This window comes from Panthera leo, chromosome A1 (assembly GCF_018350215.1).
Source record: "Panthera leo isolate Ple1 chromosome A1, P.leo_Ple1_pat1.1, whole genome shotgun sequence".
NCBI lineage: Eukaryota > Metazoa > Chordata > Mammalia > Carnivora > Felidae > Panthera > Panthera leo.
In genome coordinates this window covers 169,451,737-169,477,005 of record NC_056679.1, presented here as the reverse complement: position 1 = coordinate 169,477,005, position 25,269 = coordinate 169,451,737, and the positions used below count along the sequence as shown (strand labels likewise).

The 25,269-nt window shown below is 39.8% G+C and overlaps 1 protein-coding gene across 3 annotated transcripts in view; it reads right to left on the bottom strand.

Moving 5' to 3' along the window:
* Positions 1–25,269, bottom strand: part of MAN2A1 (mannosidase alpha class 2A member 1) — a 166,560-nt gene that overhangs the window by 130,334 nt on the left and 10,957 nt on the right. The window contains exons 1-3 of one of the 3 annotated variants that reach the window (XM_042944885.1): positions 21,852–21,900; positions 11,457–11,714; positions 8,982–9,126 (exon numbers count right to left, since the gene is read on the bottom strand). In XM_042944885.1, coding sequence (XP_042800819.1) covers positions 8,982–9,126; positions 11,457–11,702 — 391 coding nt within the window. In that variant the 5' untranslated portion in view covers positions 11,703–11,714; positions 21,852–21,900. Of the gene's footprint in view, positions 1–8,981; positions 9,127–11,456; positions 11,715–14,598; positions 14,707–21,851; positions 21,901–25,269 lie in introns of those variants that run through there. The other 2 variants (XM_042944875.1, XM_042944865.1) reach the window with 2 other exon arrangements.

The following is a 25,269-nucleotide window of genomic DNA, read 5'->3' as shown; positions in this document are numbered from 1 at the left end:
TGGGAAAGGAGGTTGGGCTGCCCCACAGGCTGGCTTTTCCCACACAAACTCAACACATTCCAGTGGGGAACTGGAGCCCCAGCAATCTCAACCCACATGTGGCCTTCCTGATAACTGTGCTATTCCTCAAAGTAGGAGGAAAAGACCTATTCTACTTATCATGTATCAGTTTGATTTATAACTTTCGAATGTTTACACAAAGGGTCTGAGGGCATCCACATACTTTTATACCAAGTCCTACAAATTTGGGAACCTACAACCTGAACTCCCAACCAGTCAATTCTCATGAATCTAGAACCCGGTATGAAGACTACACCATCAAAAGTTGAATAAGTACATGATAGATGAGTGAAATGTATAGCCAAAAGAATAGGGGAAAAGGGTATATAGAGTATAAATACAAATTTATTACTTCAATTAGAAATGAAACAAAAAGGAAAAGACACCGCACCACACACACACACACACACACACACACACACACACACACAATTAGCTCTAACATAGCCACTGTCTGTTCTGCTAACCTAATCATCTTTGATCAATATCTTTAAGTTACGAGCTTATATTTAAAAAGGCTCTGTCAGCCCTAAGATGATTTAAAAGATGCATCCCAAAGAAGTCATGCCCCTCAAATCATTGTTACACTGTTGTGGTTCCCACTACTATGACAATTATTTTTTAATGACTACATTAATTCTACTCAGTTAAATAGGTACCAACTGTTAAGAAAAGATAATAAATCTTGCATCAAAAATAATTATAACAAGATAATAAACATTTAAAAACTGCAACTTAAGCTTCATGTTACTTCCATTTTAACATAGTATTCTCTAATTTAAAAATAAGTACAGGGGCGCCTGGGTGGCGCAGTCGGTTAAGTGTCCGACTTCAGCCAGGTCACGATCTCGCGGTCTGTGAGTTCGAGCCCCGCGTCAGGCTCTGGGCTGATGGCTCGGAGCCTGGAGCCTGTTTCCGATTCTGTGTCTCCCTCTCTCTCTGCCCCTCCCCCGTTCATGCTCTGTCTCTCTCTCTGTCCCAAAAATAAATAAAAAACGTTGAAAAAAAATTAAAAAAAAAAAAAAAAAAAAAAAATAAGTACAAAGAGGATTCATAAAACAAGAAAGCTTCTTTATTTTAGTAATGAAGTCATCGTCTACCAACAAATGATCAACAGGCTTCTTCCATCACTTGTCAAATCCTTCCATATTTGATTGTAACATCCAGTCTTACACTTAAGACATTGCATACTATGTTAATTGGTATTATCATAACTCAAACAATAAACTGAGTTTTAATTAATGTCCTGTTCTAGTTTATCCATTCACACACAAATCAAACATCTAATAAGACAAAGCAAAAAAGCTAATAAATGAAAACAGATTCTACAGTAAAAATAAGAACAAAATGCTATAAAGAAGTGATAAATTCCTAGCAGAAGGACAGAAGATTCTTAGAATAGTCATCGTGTGGATAGAGGGAAAAGGGGGTAGATCCCAAATAGAAGCAAGGGCATATGGAAAAGACACTAAGCCATGAAGTCCTGTGTCAATCTCAGGGAGAAGGCAGCCAGGTGTGGCTATATCGGAGCTTACGGTGGAGGTACAGTGAGAAATACAAACAGAAGTGGGGGCAGACCACTGAAAATCTTCTGAGCCATTCTGGTTTCTTAGTGAAGGAAGTTAACGTCTTCTGTGCTTTCAAAAATGACTACTGTGAGCGTAAAGGATATACTTCAGTGTACAAGACAAACAGGAAATGAGGCCACTGCACAAGTTCTGCTAGAAAATGGTTCTGGAAATAGAAATAAGAGGCCAATGAGGCAAAATGAAGAGCATATGTTAGCTGACTGAAGCTTCCAAGACAGAGTAGAGAGAGTCAAAGATGAAGCTGAGGTTTTCCAAAGACCTAAACCTGCTGAATCCTACAAATGCTTCTGAACTCAAGTTTCCAGAATAACCTCACCTTTTTTCCAGGTGATTCAGTGTCATCTAACAGATTTCAAAGCATATCAGCTTCACTTCCACTAAGGTGTTTGAGATACAGCACTTTTTGAGCCAGTGTAAGATGCTGTCACTGGTAATTCTATCCCACACCACAGGAACCATCTGCATCACTGTTAGGAGAGCTGGAGTTTTGTTCATCCTGCAGCTGTAATATGCACAATGTCCAATTGTGATCCTTTACTCTATTGCTTTTCTAAATGTCCTTTAAAAGACCTGTGTACCTTGATATGTGACACCTGCAATTATGAGATCAACCTCCACAATAATTTCTAAATCTGTGCTAAAGTTACTTCCCTCCTTTGTTAAGGATTCCATCCATGAGCATCATCAATTCACACGGAGCAGGACACTTCAGGCCTACTAAGTCTTCCCCAAACAGAGCATAGTGGTTTGAAATAATGAGACCGGTCTATAATATGAGAGACATCCTTAGAAGTAAAAGTAACAGTGACTTCCTTCGAGGAGTTACTCCTAGTGTACGTGAGGTTATTTAGCCTTATGAGCAGGCAAATACTGGGCATATAATCAAAGTTTCTAAAAGAAACCATTTAAAAGCTGGAAAATACTGCTTCCAAATTACTTTCTAACTGTAAAATATGTAGCAATGAGGAAAACCACTCACCATCTCATGGACTCAAGTAGTATTTAAGGACAGAGACATCCATTTCAGTAAAGACAGACCAGAAGAAAAAAAAAAAAAAAAAAAAAAAAAAAGGATGAGGAACAGTGTGGTGAGGTGTCTACTCTTCCAAGATAGTTCATAAAATGTTTTTTATCATTAAAAATACTAAAGTAGATGACATTGGCTTGGAAACACTTAAAAGACCTTCCTCCTGGAAGCTTTGCCTGTGGGTTTCAGAAGTATTACCTTCAAGAGACAGTATTAAGTAATGGTTGTAAGTCCTAATTCCAGAGCCAGACGGCTTGGGTTAAAGCCCAGCCCTGACACGAACACATTACCTGGACTCTCTTCTGCCTTAGTTTTCTCATTTGTGAAATGAGGGTAATAACAGGACTTTTGTCATGAAGTTGCTAAGAGCAGTAATGGATTTAATACATGTAAAGTACCTAGAATAGTGCCTGAAACATAGTAAAGTCCCATAAGTATTAGCAATCATTTATATAACTGGTGCAGTAGTGAGCTCTGAAGCATCAGACTCAAAAGACAGACAAAAGTAACCAAAATAGGAGAATGGGGACATGTGTGACAATCACCTGCATCTCTAGGTAATACCTGATACATGTGCTCCTAAAGAATGCAGTCCAGTTAGAGCCCCAATGGACTTTTCCCCTCTAAAACACAACCTCAATATACCAACTCTAGAGATCTCTTAAAAAGATAATTCTAAAGAGCCATGTAAATATTTAACTCATAATGCCAACATTTTCTTTTTTTTTTCAAATTTTTTTCAACGTTTTTTATTTATTTTTGGGACAGAGAGAGACAGAGCATGAACGGGGGAGGGGCAGAGAGAGAGGGAGACACAGAATCGGAAACAGGCTCCAGGCTCCGAGCCATCAGCCCGGAGCCTGACGCGGGGCTCGAACTCACGGACCGCGAGATCGTGACCTGGCTGAAGTCGGACGCTTAACCGACTGCGCCACCCAGGCGCCCCCCAACATTTTCTTAATTAAGATTACCAGATAAAATACAGGATGCCAAGTTAAATTTGAATTTCAGATAAATAATGAATAAATGTTTACTATAAGTGAATCCCATATGAGATCTGCAAGACATATATACTAAAAAAACTATCCACTGTTTACTGGAAATGTAAACATTTTTTAAGCCAAATCTGGCAATGCTATTAACAACCCAAAGTTCAGATAAATGTGCTGAATTAGCTAATGCCCATAAAGCAAGAAAATCATTTGAACTAAGTAACATATCTTGAGAGGCAGCATAGTAAATGGAAAGAGCACAGACCTCAGAATCAGGCAAATCTGAGCTTTAACTGCCATCCTGTGCCAATGTCTAACTGATGGATCTTGAACAAATTAGTATACCTGCTTAGTCTCACTGTCCTCACCTGGTAAATGATGTGTGATTTACTGGTGTTGAGGGTTGCAGAATGTATTACACAAACTAATGTAAGATACACAATGAATACCAGTTCTCACTCCGTTCTTCCTCATACTATCTTAGCTCCAGAAATTCAAATTTCCCACCACAGTAGCCAAAACCAAAGAATTCACTTCATCTCTCAATCACTAACCAGAACAAAGGACTCCCCAAACTGTCCACAAACCAACCTCCCCTCTCCTCACCATCTCCTTCTATTCGGCAGGTTCCTTTGGAAGCCAGAGTTCCAAGTGCCCCCTGCTTTCGCCCACCCGGGCATTACCCAACTGTGGGGGGACCACAGCTCTTCTCTTATGACTGTTCTTAACAATATTTTGTTAAGTATATTTGTTAAGAATAACAGAGAAGCTTTAAAAATAACATTACACAGTGATTTCCCCATGTTTTTGTTCTTTTGCTTTTTAAGAATAATAGCACATAAACTCATTTCAAATTATAATACAGTACTAAATGCAAAATTCTGTTTTTCAATTTGCCACAAAAGAAAGTCAAAAAATTCTACTCACTCATTTGAATCAATAAAAACTGTAAAAGAACTGCAAATGCACAAAAGAAAATTATTTTCCAGTGTGACTCTTGTACCTAGGTCTCCCTTCTATTTGGAGTCAGACCACATGGGGGATTATTTTCTAATGTTCATTTTACAAATTGCTTAACTAACAATATGCTGTCCAACTTTCCATTTAGTACACCTTATCTTCTCTCTACACACTGCGATTCCTTTGAAGGAAAATTAACTAAACATTTCAGCAGTTTAAGTAGTGGGAAGCAAAGAATTAAGATTGTAGATACAAAGGTGCTGTAATTGTGTTTTAATCAGCTTATTAAATATAACATGAACATGTATCAATCAACTAACATTTAATTTCATGGTCTGTGATTCAAAACTTTTTAAAAGCGTAACAGGGCAAAGTTATCAGCACTGACTTAACAATTCCCTTCCAATTTTGTTTTAACTCATGTAAACCATATAAAATATATGACAACTGTTACATGTCCTCATGGGCTGGAAGAAGACATAATTAGAAATTTATTAAAATATAAACATAATTTGAAATTTATCTGTCTTATGAGATATCAGAACATGGTCCAAAAAAGAAAAATATCTACATATATAAAAACACAACAACATAATTCTTTTTCTTTAACATAATTCTTAAAGTTAGGGAAAATACAGGAATCTTTTAAAAATCTATTTCAGTACTTCTATCCCCAACAGACAAAACTCCACCAATGAAACAAACTACCGAGCTAAAGTTTTAAATTGTTGCTGTAGAAAATGCAAACAAGTCTCTATAAATCTCATTTAGAAAGTAAACCGCCTAATTGCACATTCATTTAGGCGTATTCCACAAAGATTTCCTGCTACAGAGTCACATTTGGACTTGGAATGTTTGTGCACATACTTCTCTCTATTCCTCAACTGAAAGTGTGGTTCTTCATGATCTGAATGATTTGGCTTGTCACAGAACAATTTAGTTTACCTAAATTCTACTTTTGTTAAGGAGTGGTGAAATTTTTTTATTTTTTTTTTAATCTTTTTTTTGAGAGAGAGAGAGAGAGAGAGAGAGACGGAATGCAAGCAGGGGAGGAACAGAGAGAGAGGGAGACACAGAATCCAAAGCGGGCTCCAGGCTCTGAGCTGTCAGCACAAAGCCCAACGCGGGGCTCAAACTGATGAACCGTGAGATCGTGACCTGGGCTGAAGTCGGACACTTAACCCATTGAGCCACCCAGGCACCCCGGAGCGGTGAAAATTATTTAAAAAGTCAGTGGGTTCTATTCTCTAGCATTTTGCTTTATAGTAAAAAAAAAAAAAAAAAAAAAAAAATCGCTGTAGTTTTAAAAGGTCTGTGTCTGACCATTATTTTTTCCTCAAGTGGAGGAGGGCCTGAGGTTAAGGGTCATTAACATCTTTTACTAAGAAAAAAAGATTCAATTGTGGTTGCTAAGATACCAAAAGACAGATTCCTCTATTGCAGTCAGGACCAGTTATTAGGGATGTCTCCCCACAGAACAACACATGAACCACACCGGGCACTGCTCACCGCACTGCTGAGGCAAACAAACAGAATCTAAAAGGCGCAGGCAATCCCTGCCCTTGAAGAGCTTAATATCATCTGGTGTTTGTATTTAAAATTACAAAGCATATTTTAAATATTTTTTTTTTAAGGAATAAAAATAAGACAACAGGAAGAAGGGAAGGAGGGAAGATAAAACCACATGTCAAGGTCAAATGCTTTATCTGAAGCTGCAGAGTCAGATGCCCTGGCTCATTTAGCTTATTTAACTGAATGAGTCAGTACTATGTGCTGCTTACTATTCTGGGAGTTAGTGACCTGGTGGTTATAACACAAAGTGTGAGCCCTCATGGAGTTTACATTCTAGAGTAGAGACGATGCAGAAGTGCTATAAATGTTTACATCTATGCCTATGTACAGGTGTGCATCCAAAGTTCAAGAAGCTAAGGAGGCACACAGAGACAGGTGGAGAAGGCCTTATGTATATTTACAGGTTACCGTATGTCAAGTGGCAGGCTAGGCAATGAGGACGACTCTAACAGGAGGCACATGTACTCCGACTCTCAAGTATACTCAGGTGGGAGATCCAGGTAAACTAATAAGGCATTCTTGTGGGGCCACTTCCTGCCCCCGTAAACTTGGTAACATCTTCCTCATGAATAGTGACACTGATCTCCAAGGGTTATTGTGAGCATTAGATGTTAATAAAACATTCGCAGACTGCCTGATAAACTACAAATTTTATTACTACAGTTCAGTGCGCATGTTATAGAATTACAAGAAATGAGATTGGTGGAAAGTGAGGATGGCAGAAAAGGGGAAAAAGGAAAAAAAGTCTTTAAAAATCTAAAAAGCAGGAGAAATGGATTCACACGAGGACTCACAAGACATAGCACAAAGTGTATGTATAAACCTATAAGAAATTGGACACAATGGAATCACATCACACACCCAATTAAGTGACAGGAACAGGGGCACCTGGGTGGCTCAGTCAGTTGAGCATCTGACCCTTGACTTGGGCTCAGGTCATGATCGCACGGTTTGTGGGATGGAACCCCACATTGGGCTCTGTGCTGATGGTGTGGAGCCTACTTGAGACTCTCTCTCCCTCTTCCTGCCCCTCCCCCACTCAGGTGCCCTCTCTCTCTCCCAAAATAAATACATAAAAACTTAAAAACAAATTAAGTGACAAGAACAAAACTGTAGATGGTTGGCAGAGAAAAAAGAGAACAATTTAAATACTACAGTCGCTCTGCCACTGTTTCACTGAATAAGGGAATGTTTCAGAGTGAATGAGATTTATAATTAGATGTGATTTTCATCACCTTTTGTATTTACTTGATAACTAACTCCTGCTTTAAAATGCTACTCCAACCATATGATCTGCATTTTACAGATACACAAATGTGCCCCCAGGGACATGGGGGCAAGTATATGGCAGAGCCGGGATGTGGGCCTCATTCTGCCAGGTTCCAGACACCTGCAGTCTTTCCATGATGCCCAGCCATCGGAACTTGGATTTGAAGGGACAGGCTAAGATGAAGGAGGAAAATGATGCAAACATTTAAGAGGAAAAGTTAATAAGGCTGAAAGGTATTTGTAGGAAAAGGTAAAGTCATTAAGACCAAAGAGAAACCAAGTCAGAAGCTCGTGCAGCAACTGCTCAACACAAATTTCCAGAATAATACTAATTTCCTCTATTTCATACCTTTCTGCATAATAAACACTGAAGTACTATGGAAATTCAAACATTTCAGCATCCAAACTCTCTCCCTGTGTACCTCACACACCCAAAAAAGCAGCACATGTGCCTGTACCCACCTGTACACACACTTCACCAAATCACACTTCCAGACATAGAGTAACAAGTTCTACTGTCTTAGCAACAGAAAGAAAGGAATACATGCCAATAAACCAGTGGGAAAGAATGTAAGTCGGAGATAAATGAAATGTTGGAATAAAGAAAAAACTTCAAAGTACAGGTGAATAATGGTGCCTCTGATAGTAATGATGAAATGGAGAAGCTGAGAAAAGTAACAAATAGAAGCCTAAGTAAGTCCTTCAGAAGAAGTCTTTGGAAGTGCATTCCCCCCCAAAAAAAATTCCTGCAGTGGAATTCATTAAGTATTTCTTCTGTGCCAGTGTACTCACACTCACAAATATATGCATCGAATCATATTTCCCACTGTAATTTTAGCAATTTTCCCTTACCTTGGAGGGAAAAATCTGTGGCACCAATAAGTAACAAAAGTTGTCAAATGAAATAATAACAACGATAACGACAGCAGTTACTTTTGGGCCATGCATCACGCCTTAACATCTCATCCTATGAAGCAGACACTTTATCTTGATTCTATTAGGAAAAAACTTACTTTAATATTAAGTAACTTGCCTAAAGTTGTCTCACACTGATGGGGTTGGGACTCCACACCCACATCTGCCTGACCAAGGCTCTTAACCACTTTACATTTTGCTTCTCCATTTGGAAGATTCAAATGTTCCCATAAACACTCTGCATTTTGTAATGTAGAGTTTATGAACACAAAATAATTCTCTCATGCAATATTTTAGAGAAAAGTAACTAAAATGAACAATCAGCCCCTTAAGTGAGTGCAATTTTTCAACCCCCAAACTAAGACCTTCTTGTGTTTATTACTGTTTCATATTGCAGAAGTCCTATCTGTGAATGGCACACAAACTGATTAAGTAAAAACTCAAAATACAAGACATATAAAAGGAATATGTTGCTGTCACAAGTCAGCAAATAATGTCTCAAAAATGTGAGAAATTAGGTCTACCACCTTCTCATTAAAATACTCTGTGCCTATATGGGCTTAATAACCTGTAGTTTTTTTGAAGTGTGAATTTTACCTGGGTCATTATGGGAATGAGGCACCACAAAGACTTGAAGGGGCTTAGAGTCCCATTCATTAAACACATAGCTAATGTCAAATCCTTGTTTCCAAACTCCACCATCTGGGTTGTCAAAAGGAATCAGACTGTAAACATCCAACATCTAAAAATATAAAAGACACAATAAAGGGGAAAAAAAGTAAATTTAACCGTGTATTACCATTTTTAATTTAAAGTTAATGTTGGAAAATATTTGCTCAAAGCTATTCATTGCTGTACTGTGTGTATGCATTTTACTAGATAAAGCTATTTCTGCAGACATTAACTGAAGAGTTTAAGGCAGAAAACATTTAATTACCATTCAAATTCTTAAAATGCTACCGTGTTACTTAACTATCCTGATAAATAATCCCCGCCCCATCTGCTTCTAATGAAAAATAATTCCATTCAATTCCTTCTTGCCCTGTTCTACTTCTACTACAGTCTAGTAGAAATTAATAGGAACTAAACAGCAAGCAAACAATTTCTGATGAAATGTGATTATGAGCAAATATTTCAGCATTTTCAAATACAATATTGGATAATTACTTTTTACTTTGAGTTATCTTTATTTTACAATTAATTTCATATATTTTAAAACCTGTATCAGAATGGAAATGCATCTACAGCTATGCCTTCATTTAGCATATGTTCTGTTTGCCCTTTTTATTCTAAAAATAAAACTACAACTGAGTCAACAAGGCATAATCATTTAAAAATGGAAGAATTTTTAAAATTAAGACTCAGTTTCTTAATGTTCAAATGTCGTCTTAAGCTTCCAATGTAGTAGTCCTGGGTAATAACCTATTTGGACACAAAGGAAAAAATACTGCCCAAAAAACCCCACAAAACCTTAAAACCTTGTATTTTTCCCTGTAATACTCTAATATTCCCTCTAATACTAAATGGGATAAAGAACACAAGTGACTGTGGTAAAATTTAAATTATGTAAAAAATTATATTCTAATATATAAGTGGGTTACAAAAAATTTAAAGATATCGAACAAATTATATAAAAAGTGAATACAAAGTATTTTAAGATAGTAACATCTCTCTCACTTCAGAATTTATGACTTTAATAAATATAACACTCCCAAGGATGAGTCAATAAATCTTTGAAAACCAGCTGGGAAGGAGGATGTGTTAGCAGTCTCTGTTATTCCTTCTGGTCCTTTCTCCGGCCCTGCAGCTCTCCTGATTCCCCACTGCCTTGCTCTGCATGCCTTCCATGGTTGTTCTGCAACAGGGCTGTTTCTGTCCAGCCCACCTCCAAAAAAAGTTCTGTGGTTCTCCTTTAAAAGGTACTTATTTAAAACCTAAACAAAGCCAAGAGTCACAAAAATAGATACACTTTTAAAGCACAGAATCCTGATACTGTCTGAACTTGGCTATGCACTAGCTGATAAGATTATAGGCACAAGGCCTGGACAACTCCCATGTCTCCAGCTTACGGACTGGACTGGCCTGTGAGCCACGGCCTCAAGAAAATAACATGTTTTCGGTCCCCAGAAGTTAGTGAAAACATCTACTCTGAAGCAAGGCCAGAGCCAACCCATTTTGTCCAGCTGTAAAATATTCACCCTTCAGGGTCCCATCACCAAGTTCCAGCTTCAGGTCTAAGGTACAGGTTAAACACAACTCTGCTAATTTGCAGAACAGAGCATATGTGACACACCCTAAATTTAAGAAAAGTAGAAGTCCTTTCTTATATCCTGGTTTACAACTCCACTACCCTCCAGAATGCTATCTAAGAGAAGCAGAATGCAAGCCAAATCCATAATTTTAAATTTTCTGATAAAATTAAGTGAAATTAATTTTATTGATATATTTTATTTAACCCAATGTATTCATAATATTATTTTCTCAACATATAATCAATATAAAAATGAACAATTTACCTTTGTTTTCGTAAAAAGTCTCAACACTTAGAGCACATCTCACTTCAAACTAGCCACATTTCACATGCTCAGTAGTCACCTGTGGACAGTGGCTTCCATTCTGAACAGCACAGCTCTACAGTATTTCCCTTCCCTCTTTCACAAAGAGATAGTTAGCAAAAGGAATCTAACCCTACACTGTGTGACACCTATAGTGTATAACAGAGACATAGTAAGAATACAGCTTTTCTTGTACTCTTTATAGGAAGATGAGAAAATCTCTTTGACCAAATTTAAACCTCTAAACTTCATCTACTAGAGAAAGTCAGACCTAAAAAACATACAAAAAGGCCACAACGCATAAAATAATAAAAAAAAAAAATTGGGGGAAACACAGAATTACAGAATTTTATCACTAAAAAGAACATTAATGATCAGGTGAATAATCAAGCCAGTTTACAAAAATACAATCTAAACTACAGACAGTTTAAGCAACTAAGTTAAAACAGACACCAGATCAAAAAAAGAAAGTAAAAGACAAAGAAGCCCAATGATTATTAATGAATGCATACATTACCTGCACATCTGAATGCCTACTTCCACCTTGTAAAGCGAATGAACAGTCTTCAGGGTCCACTACGAGGGACAGCTGTTTTGACGGCAGAAGAGGTAAGCCAGCACCTTGGCTGAAATTGCCTTGTGAACTTTTTGGACCATCCTCCACAGATTCACTCAAATTGATGACCGAGTCTCTAATATTTGAGATGATCTCATTATTCTCAGCTAGCAAACGCTCCAAATGGTCTATTTTTTCTTGCAACATTGAGAGCTGGCCCTACAATAAAAAAGAAAAAGGCAGCTATAGGAAACTCTAATATAGTTCTGCTGAGGCACACACATTTTTTTAAAAAATTATGTGCCTGCCCAAGAGTGCAGCTACTCACCCTTCACTTTCCACTTCTGTAAGTGGGATCACAAAGAGCGTGAATGGCTGGCAGTGTTGAAACACCGACTTACAGCAGAAAATCTCCATGGCTTCAATCTTTGCTTAATCATATTTTAAAATGTGCAACAGAAAGACCAAAAATATTTAGGGATATACTTCCTACTGCCCCAAACCCAGCCCTAAAAGATCTTTGAGTTCTCTATAATACCTAAGAACAACATACTATGTTCAGGTATGAAATTTTAAATTTAAGTATAATTGATTTTAGTCACTTGAAAGGGTCAAAAAGCGTGAACCTGAAAAAAATCATTCCATCATAATTGGCAACCTTGTGGACAATCCTAGGTAAGAAATATCATCTAAAGGAAAATCAGTTAGTCAACTCTTAATTAGCCATATGCATGAAAAAACCTGGAATGAAGGTCCCCCAAGTAATCATACTGTAGGTCATTTGGACTCTCCTACCATACTGTGTGGCTTTATGATTTTTTAAGTGATCCTCACATTAAGAGGCTTGTAGTCCTTACAACATAAACCTTGTTATACAGAATAATATCTCAGCTTATGAGAGCAAGGACAATCTTTGTCTTGTTCACTCCTATCTCTGGAATCTCAAATAAACAGGAGATACTTAAATATTTGTCACATGGCCCTTATATTTCTAGAACTCAACAAGAATTCTTTACACCTACTGTAGCAGGCATAATGCTACACTGGGGAGACAGATATACGTAAGATAGGAGTCCTTACCTTAACACAAAGTGACGCTGTAACTAGCAAGAGACTACTCAAAAAGTCCGTGCTAGGGTTTAATAAACATAACTATATACATAGTGAAAAACAACTCTGGACACCCAAAAACAAAAGTTCTATCACCAGTAAATAATAGGAAGACAGAAAGAAGGAGGGAGGGAAAAGGGAAAACACCTAAATGTCCATAGGTAAGGAACTGGTCAAATGGTACATCTATATCATGAAGATGTTCTCAGTCCCTGAAAATACAGAAATATAAATTCTTTAAAAATTAAAATATATGAGAAGGTGTTTTCAGGAGATACAATGGAGAAAAACCACTTTAAAAAGCATGGATAAAAAATAGTAATTTGATATCATCCCTTTTTGAAAAAAAAATACATAATCGAGATGATAAAAACTGATTATGGGTATTTAAATTCTACTTTAGTCTGTTATGAATAGTTGTTGACTGTTTGATAGGGAAGCCAGGAGAAGAAAAGGATTCTACTTCCAGGTTAGTGGCCACTTCAACAAGGGGAGAAGAGAGGTCAGCAGACTGGAGTCTTCCAAGGGAAGGCCACTGCAGCAAACTGTGTAAACTGAAAGACGTCTGAAGGGACTAGAGAAAATATTTTGGAATGAGAAAAGAAATAGCCAAAATTAGAAGCAAATCAGCAGCACATTGTCTTTGTGGGGAGGAGGGAGGTGGAAGAGCAAAAGACAGTCTCCTTAGACCTGAAAGATGCTCTCCCAGGTCTATTTAGAGGCACGTGACAGAAAAAGCCCATGCATGTCAAAACTGTCACCGCTGGGGTGGTGGGCTATTTCTAAGAGGTAGAACTTTGAAACCTGTTCATCAGCATATATAGAAGGAGGAAGTACAAGGTTTTAGCACAAAACTCACCCTGTAAGACAAGCCCCATTTCCTCTACGGAAAAGCAGGAGAAAGAATACGCACCAGGTCACGACCAGAAATGGCAAAGCAAAGGAAATGTGATGGATCAGTACAACACTAGTTCAGGGCTCAAAGAGAAGCTGGCTGAACCAGTTAGATTCCAGGTCAGCAAACCCATTGAGCACTATCATACTACAAACACTTCTTTATCAGCACATATGGATGGACAGTGGTTCTCAGTAGAAAGGCCAAAGGGAGTCCCCCACCCCCTTGGCATAACCCAAAGTTCACCCAAAGAAGCTAAAAACATTTGAATCAGGTATGCAACAGACTAATCTGTGCATATTTTCATAAAATGACATGCTATCAAAGGTTGTCTGAAATAATAGGCAAACTTTTCTTCACTTATTATCAAAACATCAGAGACTGCAGCTTTTTGAAATCACTGCTGATGAATTCTGTTGAATATTTCCAATACTGAAGATACAAGTCTATGTCAGGGATGCTTGCAATTTCTACCACAGCAGGTAACAACAGTAAATCGAGTTCCTGATTCCAAGCAGAATTAGAACATGTTGGCTTACCTTGCCTCCAGTAAAGCTACCCTCATCCATAAAATAAAACTTTTGTCTAAAATACCACCACCCTAGAGCTTTTAAAGATGCAGCATGTTTTATCGGACACTTACAGTGTATAAATTAATACAGTGTCTGCATTTCTCCAGACCTACCTGCACTTTCAGGAAAAGATAATTTTGGAGCCATGCACAAGGCAAAGCTGCCTAGAGCTCAACAAGCACACACTGAGAAACAAGCACACACATCTGGGAATATTCCTACAATGGCTCTAGCCCGATAACCCATGGATGAGCATATTATTCAAAATAAATATTACAGGAGGTAGATGTTTCATGAAAAATAATCCTGAAGGCGCTAAAGACGACTTCGATCTCATTGTAGTTTTTAAGATACAATTAATGATCAGTACCTGGAATTCTGTACTGAATTAATAAGTCCATGGAGAAAATTGTGGCCTGGGGATATGTCAGCAGAATGGTCTAATGAAAATCATTTTTTTTAAACTATATTATGCAGTGGAATAAAACCTCCCTCCGGACAGCTGAAATTCTTGAAATATACATACCTCGTAAGCAAATTCTTGTACACAAGATAGAAGAAGAGTAGTATGACCTTAAAAGGATGCACTTGTAGTCTGCATTGAAGTAACAGAAATCATAGGTATCGTTTCAATTATGCTGACAAGTCAAAGAATACTGATAGCAATACTGAAAAAGACAATTTTCTGTAGGGTAAGAAAATCACTTGTGAGAAAAACACTTTATTCTTTGATTTGCTAATCAGTTCTATAGGGAGGCCCATGGTGTTTTACTGCTGATGAGTGGAGAAGGAGGTCATGCTATTTGATGTACTCTGCTTTTGATGAAAGGGAAAAACTGAATAATAATAAAAAAAAATTTCACTGATATCAATGACTTTTGAGGGAGAAAATTTAGAGCCTACTACAAGGCAAAACAGGATCAGTAGCCACTCAGTCCTATGAACAAAATCAATCAATGTGCACCTACAGCCAAATATGAAAGCTTGTTCCGCAATTACTGGCCCCGGGTAAACACTAGCTGCCGGGATCGGCATCACGATGATCACTGAAACTCGGCTGAATCTGTACATCAGCATCTTCCTTCCTGTTACAGTGGAAAAATTGTGTGCCTTCCCCCTCCCCGCTTCAAAGGCCAACACTTGACTGGGGAGCTCCAAACCCATCTCTCTCAACAGCTCAAAGGCTGTACTCTTTTGGTTAAAACTCTCTCAACACTGCTTCATCAAACTCCCTTTTCAAAAGTAACTCATTCTCAGTAGTATAACATGTAACATTAGGTCAAACTATATGAAATTTGCCATTCTCATAAATCAAATATAGTACAGTTCACCAATTTCCTAGGGTTCAACTTAGCATGATATTCTGTCTAAAACACCAAATCAAACTCCAGTGCTTCCCTTAGCCCCACAATCCCCTTCCAGGGCCCCAGCGCCTTCAGAGACATACAGAGGTTATCAACAGTCTGTACTCACTATATACATTCCTTATAAATTCCTATTCTCTCATCTGCCCGCTGTATTCAGCCTGTGCGTACCACTCCACCCAAACTGCCCCTGAACAGGCCCCAAAGACTTCCATGGAGTCAGTCATGATAAGCACACGCTGTGCTCACCTGACTCATCATCTTGAGGAGCATCTAGCACACTAGACCACTTCTTCCTCCTGGCAACGTTTTCTTCACCTACTCTCAGCACAGCATGCTCTAGGTTTCCTTCTGCCTCTGGTTTATCAGTCTCCTTCTCTCCCCAGTAACTACATGATGAAGGGCCTTAAGGTTAATTTCTGGGACCTCTGCAGTCTCTATACTATCTTAAACTATCTCATACACTCCATGGTTTAAATTCCATCATTTGTACTGATGTCTCATCTACATTTCTATCTCTAACTGAAGCCTCTTCTCTGGAAAACAAACCCATACATCCAAATGACTACTCCGCTCCTCCACTTGGGTTTCAAACTTAGGCCCCAAAGAACCCTCCCAAATAAGCCTTCTGCATCTTCAGATCTTCAGTAAGTAGCTCTAATGTCCACCTAGTTAGTCACTCCCCAAATCTTGGTGGCATAACGGATTCTTCCTCCTTCCTCACCCCGCTCACACATCCAGTCTATCTGCAAGCTCTTTCCTTACTACCTCTACAATAGCTGTTGAATCACTCCACGTCTCTCCCTCTCAACTGCAACCATGCTGATCCAATCCTCCGACAATCTCTCCTGTCTCGTACACAGCAGCCTCTTAACTAATTTCCCAATCCTAGGCTTACATCCTTCAACCGCGACCTATGCAGCTGCATTGTATCTTTCTCACAATACAATCCAGAGCTAGTTTCTCACTGCACTTACACTACCATCAGTAAGGACCTGTATCCATCTATCCCCCCGCCCCCAATTTAGCTTCACCCTCATCTCATCTCAGTTCTAAGCCAGTTCCTCTTCAACCCATCTCGAGACCTTCATACACGTTCTTCCTTTATAGAGTACTTCAGATCTCACCTGAAATGTCCCCTCAGCATAGCCTTCCCCAGCCATCCTGTATAAAACAGGCCTTCTCAGGGGCACCTGGGTGGCTCCGTCAATTAAGCGTCAGACTCTTGATTTCAGTTCAGGTTATAATCTCAAGGTTTGTGGGATTGAGCAGTGCAGAGTCTGCTTGGGATTCTCTCTGCCTCTCCCTCCCCCTCTCAAAATAAATAAACATTTCAATAAATAAATAAATAAATAAATAAATAAATAAATAAGCCTTCTCATGTGATTCTGTATTATGTCAACTTATTTTTTGTCTTACTACATCTTTTACCTATTTTATTCATGTACTATTTATTTCCCCATCTTCATCACTAAATAAATATTTATCTTGAGAACAGGCACCACAGCTATTGTTATTCATCACCATACCCTGATGTCTAGCACAATGCCTGATGCACAAAAGAACTGCAAATATTTACTGGGGGTGGGGGAAACTGTGTGCAACCTTTTCTCTAAGATAAGGAAGTATTAAATGTCATTTTTTGGCACAGTTTACACCAAAAATAATATGAATAAAAATGAAACACTAACATTTTTTAAGAAGTAAATCAACAAAAATCTTCACTGTGACCCAAAACATAGGTAAGAATGAGAAGTAAACGTCCTCAATTATAGGGTGATCTTCATCGACTAAGAGGGAAATAATATAGAAATTGAGCCATGTTTGGCCACAGTGACAATCATGACTTTGTGAGTAGGGTAAAATATGTGACTCCTCCTCTAGGGCAAACAGAGATTATGGATTTTGTACAGTCCAACCACAATTTTTCAACCTTCACTACCATTAGTAAGCATGGCTCAATGGGCTCTGTCAACTGATGTGGGGGAGGGAAAGAGTCTGATAAAAGAACCCAAGGTGATTCTGAAATTCTTCCTACCATGATAGTGATAGAAAATCTTCACTCAACCAAATCAAGTTTCTAGTTCAGAGACCTATAGAGGAAACAGTATTACATGTTTATAAGATAACCACCAATGCCACCAAAGGCGGCATTCAAAAGAAACAAAACTTCACTCCAAAATGTATGTGCTTGTAAGTCTGAAACTCTAGCTCCATACCACCTATCATTCATGCTTTCTTTTCCTCTGTATTGTTGGATTTTGTTAGATTCAGTATATTACTCCATCACATCAAGATATTTCTGGACCTGGATTCCATCACTAAATGTGCCCACCATGCAGTAAATGTGACTGGGTAAAAGGCTCTAACAATAACCATCAGAAGCATCTGAAAGACTGCTCAAAATTACAAAACCCAGGAATCCACCCTGGAATCTTGGGAAGAGTCTCAGAAACTGCAGTGTTTATGTTCCACAGGTGATTCTGGTGATCAGCCAGGTTGGGGGCTGATGTCTCTGACTTCACACATGTCAGTGCAATATCTAAGATAAACAAGCCAAAAATAATCCACTTGCCAAATCACCCCTAAACTAGAGGGTAACATAAATTCATAAACATGCATCTTTTGATAATCTGCTTAACTGGGTATTAATTCTTCTAATTATCCTTGTACCAGATTCTTCCATCTCATGCTCTAGGATATTATACTTCACCACATTTTTATTTTTAAGTAACTGCAAATAATGATTACCTTTATTTTTAATGACTCCTTTTAGCTAATAAAGGCAGTTTAGGTGAATGGTTAAGCACATGGGCACTGGGTCAGATGATGTGGGTTCCAACAACACCTTTGGTACACTAGCACTGTGACCTTCAGAAAATAACTTAATTTTTCTGGGCCTCAGTTTCTTTATGGGGAAAAAAAGTGCTAATACCTACTGCTTGGAATGGTTACAAAAGAACTTATCACAGGGCCTTCCAAGAAGCAGGCACTCAAGAAGACATTACTTCTGTTGTTGCTGAAATAAAAGTATGGCTTTGTAAAATCACTTTGAAGGGTACAACTTTCCAGGGTACAACTGTGATTAAGAACAGACTCTAGGGGCACCTGGGTGGCTCAGTCGGTTAAGTGTCAGACTCTGATTTTGGCTCAGGTCATGATCTCAAGGCTAGTGAGTTCGAGCCCTGCATCGGGCTCTGAGCTGACAGTGCGGAACCTGCATGGGATTCTCTCCCTCTCTCTCTCTCCCCGCCTCTCTCTCTTTCTCTCTGTCCCTCCCCTGCTTGTTCACTTGTTCTCTCGCTCTCTCTCAAAAATAAATAAATAAACTTAAAAAAAAAAAAAAAAAAACAAGACTCTAAAGCCAAGAGTATTATCATCAAAACAGGACAGGAGACCCAGCCTCCATCCTCCCACAAAGATCAACAATGAAACAGCTATCTGTGAACAAAAACAGCTATGGGACAGCCCTGGAGTCTCCTCACAGCACAGTGGAACAGAACACCTGAGAATAACCACACAGTAAAAGAAGGAAGATGGCTTCATTTTGTGCGCATAATCCCATCCCCCAGGCCGGCACTGCTCAGGGCCACAAGGGAACTCCCCAGTTAGAAACAGTTCCCCTTGGTAGGAAAGAAGAGCAGGGTAAAACCAGGTTTCCCAGTCACTGGGAGTACCACACCAAGAGATATACAGAGATATCTAGGAACAAGAAAATAAAAAAAAGCAGGGGCTAGCTACCAAGAGCGGCCACACAGCATGAATAAGAATGGTTCACAGTGACCTGCTCTACAGACAAACCCAGCAACTTTCACCATTGTAGAGGGAACCAATGGCCAGCACATCTGCCATGGAACCTCTGCAGATTTCACCAACTTTCACCTCACATGTATTGGCATTACTGATGCCAGCCACCTGTGTCCCTCCTACTCTCTCCCCACTCAGCCTCTCTGGAACTTAGGAACCACACCAGCAGCCAGCCCAGGCCTCTGCGGCTGCTCAAGTGCAAAACTCCGGCCCAGAACCCCGCGGCCGACCCCCATTGCCATGGAGCTAGCCCCTCCAGCGATGCACTTGCATGCCGCCAACCTGATGCTTGTCTCCAACCTCCACTGCCTGCACATACTCAGGAAGAGACTCTGCAGCCACAGGAGAGCAAGCCTATAGCCAGGGCCTCCACGGCTGCTTATGGGCACGGAGGAGGCCCTGTCTTCGGTCACTAGCCTGCACCGCCACACTCACCTGGCGCCAAACACTCCAGCTGCGCAACTGCATGTCCTCACTCAGCCTGACCCCCATCACCAGCCTCCACTGCTGTGTGTCCGTGATGAGACTGAGCCGTCGTGGCTCATGGCACATCAACATCCAGGGCCCGTGCAACTACCAGTGCCTCCACGGTTGGCCCCAGCCCTTGCTGCCTGCCTTGGCTCCTACCACTACATGTATGTCTGCAACCAGCCCTCCACCACACAGGCCTCTGCAGCTGAGGGCACCACCAGCTTAGGACACCACTCTTGTCTGCCCTGGCCCCTACCCACTGGGCCTGGAGGTGCCAGTGAGGACTCAAACAGCCCTCACAGCCACTGCAGACACCCTGCAGCATTTGCCAAGGACCACGCAGCTGTTAATGCTGTGGACCCCAGCAACCTGAGCCAAAGAGACATCATGCCACCCTCAAAACCGATGCCGCCACATGCCCCTGCACCGCTTGAACTTGCGTCACAGGTGGCAGACCTGGGGTCACATGCTGGGATCACTAGCATGTTCCTGCTTCCCCTCTCCCCCGCGAGTGAAAGACTTTCCTTACCAAAGCCAGTCCATAAAATCTGGAGGTGCAGATTTCTTCAAAGACATAAATTTCCATACAAGGTTATAGAGATCACAGAGGATCTGGAAAACATGACTCTACTAAAGGAATACAGTAAACCTCCAGTAACTGGTCCCCCCCAAAATGGAAATATAGACATTTCCCAGCAAATAATTCAAAATAATGTTCTAAAGATGCTCAGAGTTACAAGAGAACACAGATAAACAATTTAACAATACCAGGCAAACAATATAAGAACAAAATGAGAGGTTCAACAAAGAGATGGAAAACATAAATAAAAACCAAACAAATTCGGGAGCTTAAGAAAACAATGACTGAAGTCAACAAAGACCTTTAACATAAGACTTGACCAAGCAGAAGAAAGAATAAGTGAGCTCCAAGACAGAACAATTGAAATTATCCAGAGAAGAAAAAAGAAAAAGGAAAGGAAAAGAGTGAAGAAAGCATACATCATCTGTGAGGTAACAACAAAAGAACCAATCTGCACATTATTACAATTCAAGAAAAAAGAAGAAAAGAAGGGTTCAGAAAGCTTACTTAAAGAAATAACAGCTGGGGCGTTGGGTGGCTCAGTCAGTTGAAGCCCTCGATTTCATCTCAGGTCAGGATCTTGCAGTTCATGAGTTCAAGCCCCACATCAGGCTCTGTGCTGACAGCAGGCCAATGGCCTGCTTCGGATTCTGTGTCTCCCTCTCTCTCTGCCCCTCCCCTGCTCGCACTGTCTCTCTCTCTCTCTCTCTCTCAAAAATAAACATTAAAAAAAAAAAGAAAGAAAGGAAGAAAGAAATAATGGCTGAGAACTTCTCCAATTTGAAGAGATTTGGATATCCAAATTCATGGAGCTAAGAGGTCACCACACCAAATCAACTTAAAGAGATCCTCTCCAAGACTTTACAGGGCAGGAGAGAGTGGGATGATATATTCCAAGTGCTGAAAGAAAAGAAATGCCAACCAAGGATACACTACCTGACAAAGTTGTCCTTCAGAAGTGAAGGAGGGATAGACTTCCCCACACAAACAAAAGCTAAGGGAATTCATCACACAACACACGCCTTACAAGAAATGCAGAAAATAGTTCTTCAAACTAAAATAAAACACACTAATTAGTAACATGAAAACCTATGAAAATATAAAAACCACTGGTTAAGGTTAAGTATATAGTCAAATTCAAAGTAATATTTTAACATGGTAAAGTGTTAGTCATTTAATTCTTGTAAAAATGTCAAAGGACAACAGTATTAAAATAACTACAGCAACAATAATCTGTTAATGGATACACAATAGAAAAAGGGAAGTCGTGACATCAAAAAGGAAAGCAGGGAAAAAGAGTAAAGGGGTAAAGTTTCTGTATGCAATCGAAGTTGTTACAGTAAAATGGACTATTCTATTTATAAAATGTTCTATGTAAGGATCATAGTAACCACAAAGCAAAATCTACAGCAGATTCACACATGATAAAGAGAAGAGAATCAAAGCCTACCACTATGGAAAATCACCAAGTCACAAAGGAAGGCAGCAAGAGGAAGAAAACACATGGAAACTATGAAACAGCCAGACAACAATTAATAAAATGGTATAAGTTCTTACCTATCAATAATTACTTTAAAACTAAACAGAGGGGCGCCTGGGTGGCTCAGTTGGTTGAGTGTCCGACTTCGGCTCAGGTCATGATCTCACGGTTTGTGAGTTCTAGCCCCGCATCGGGCTCTGTGCTGACAGCTCAGAGCCTGGAGCCTGCTTCAGATTCTGTGCCTCTCTCTCTCTCTGCCCCTTCCACATTCACACTCTGTCTCTCTCTCCTTCAAAAATGAATAAACATCAAAAAAATTAAAAAAAAAAAAAAGTAAGTGGACTGAATTCTTCATTCAAAAGACAAAGAATGCCTGGATAGATTAAAAAAAACAAACAAAAAAACAAGATGTAAGCATATGCTGTCCATCTATGTACATATGGATATATCCCCATACAAAGACGCACACGCACAGTGGAATCTTATTCAGCGACAGAAAAAGGAAACCTTCCATTTGTGACAACATAGATGGATCTTGAGGAAATGCTAGGTGAAATAAGTCAGACAGAAAAAGTCACATACTATATGATAGCACTTGCATGGGGAATCTAAAAAAGGTGAACTCAAAAAAATACTAGAATGGTAGAGGTTGGGAGGCAGAATGGAGAGATGTTGATCAAAGGGTATAAACTTCCACTTATAAAAAACAAAAACAACTAAACTAAGCAAAAAAACTTCTAATCATGAGTAAGTTCTGAGACTGTAATATATAGCATGATTATAGTTAATACTGTATTACATAAAGTTGCTAAGAGAATCAATCTTAAATGTTCTCATCTTAAGAAATAAATAGTATTTATATGACATGACGGAGGTGTTAGTTAACACTATGGTAATATCCATTTTATAATATCCACGTAAGTGCATCAAATCAACATATTGTACACCTTAAACTTATACAATGTTATACATCAACTATATCTCAATAAAGCTGGAAAATAAAATAAAACAAAAAATAAAGCCCAGTCAAATTTAAATTCTGGCTCCACTACCCCAGAGTAACCTTGGGCAAGTTACATAACTTCTCTGTGCCTCAGTTTCCTCATCTGTAAAATGGAGATAATACACCACCCATAGGGTGGTTATGAGTGCTACAAATCAGTTTAAATGATGCTTGGTGTGGTAGGCAGAATAATGGCCACCCCAATGATGTCCATGTTCTAATCCCTGAAACCTGTGAATCTGTTACTTTACGTGGCAAAAGACTCTGTTGATTTGAGTAACTTAAGGATTGGGAGATGGGGAAAACTGCCCCAGAATATTTGGATAGGCCCAATGTAATCACAGGGGTCCTTACAAAGGAAAAAAAGGAGGTGGGAGGCAGAGTCAAAGGAGATCTAAAGATGGAAGAGGAGGTCAGAGTGATGCCATACTGGAAGGGCGCCTTGAGCCAAGAAATGCAGACAGCCTCTAGAAGCTGGAAAAGATGTGGCAATGGATTCTCCCCTAAAGCCCAAAGAAGAGACGCAGCCCTCTCAACATCTTGATTTTAGTCCACTAAGAGCCATTTCAAACTTCTGACCTCCAGAACTGGAAGGTAATACATTTTTCTTGTTTTAGCCACTAAGTTACAGAAACTATAGGAAACAAATACACCTGGTAAAGAGCTGACCCTATATAAAGCTTAGAAAGTGTCCGCCCACTTGCAGTCCCTACTAGAGGAAGTCCATCCAAATCCCCATCAGAAGAGTTGGAGCGCTGTGAGCCCCAGCAACCCAGAGCCCATGCAATGGAGGAATGAAAGGTGACACCATGTGACTACACAACCTCTTTCCGAGGGGCTCCTTTTGGTCTCACAAGACCATGCACTTATCTTTGAACAAAAGATGTAGGAAAAGACTTTATAGTTAAAAATACTTTTCTCAGAAAGAAACATCAACATCTTCATCTTAGACAGTTGTAGGATCAATGAATAAAAAGTGTTTTTAAAGCTATTCTGGAGCTGTGGAGGGGCAATCGGGACAAACACCAAACACCAAGGTGGCTTGGACCAAGGCAGGGGAGGCAGAGGAAAGAGGAAGGATTTGACAAGACAGAGGAAGTTAGGGAAGGGAGTGACAGGAAAAGAAGAAACATAGCCTTTTGGGGGGTTTTCTGTTTGTTTCTTTTGCTGAGGCAACTGGGAAAATAACGGATGGCATTTTAGGGAAGTAAGGAGTGAGTCCTGGGGAAGGAATGGGGGGAGGGGGTGGCAAAGGTTCTCTTCTGGAACCATTAGAAAGTGGTCTAATGGTGTCTAATGTGGTATTCGAATAGTGGTGGTATGAGGGTGACAACAAAGTCTGAAAGTCAGGAAAATACACAAACCTGAGTGGTCAGTGTGAATATGAATTTAAAGCAATGGATAAGAATGGGGATTACCTAGACAGAGAGCACAGATCTGCCTTTAATAATTGTAGAAGGCTCACCAGGCAATTCTCACACATCCCCAGTTAAGAGCCGCTGTATTAAAACTAAATATAAAAACAGAGATTTGGTAAAAGAGAGTCTGTATTTGCAGCAGGGTGTCACTGTTACCGCAGTAGTTCCAGGTCAGTCAGCCGCCATTCAGCTACACAGAAAACCCTGCTATTTATATTTACTCAGATCTCAGGCACTTAACAGGAGGGCATTTGGGTTTCATCAAATGACAAGAAACCCCTCAAGTGACCACTCCCCATCTTAAGATGTATAGTACTGAAGCCCAAAAAAGCGTGAACTGAGGCAGGGACCGTATTTGTACATGTAACTCTACCAAGTTGTTACAAGCCACAAACCACAGTGACAAATGACCTTTTAATGGTGTTTTCCAGACCTGAAGCTTATCATGCCTGAATCTCTTCCAAGGTATTATGGTCTTTGTGCTTCCACTCGTCCACTCAAAGAAATAAATGCACTCACCAGGTGAGCACAAAGAACACTTAATTACGTAAAACCTTGCCAAAACACAGGAGCATCGGGTTTTGCCTTGGCAAATCATTATTCACAAATCTCACGCGCGCCTGGGTATGACGTTAATAGAGGCTACTCAGATGCAGGTAGACAACAAGCGTGCAGGTGACTGTAAAGGGAAGAGCTGGGACTTCAAGCTCACCATGCTTTGCCCCAGGAGGGTACCCTTGGGACTCTGCAGCTGCCAGAATCACTGTGCCTTCCAGTCCAGACCTAGAATTAACAACAGGCCACACCGGTTTTTCCCACTCTTTGTGAACCCCCATCCTCTTGCCACCTCCAAAAATGGGATCAGGACTCCGGTTGCTGGCGCTTTCTCCAGGCTCCAGGACACAGTCCCATCCCTCCCCCCTCCATGAGTTTCCAGATGTATATTGAGATTAGAACTATATGGCCCCCATCCACACCACCCCAATGCAGCTGCAAAGAAACCACCTCCTGTTAAGACAACATTTTAGACATGAAGCTATTATATAAAGCGAGATTCTGCAAAATGGGTATCTT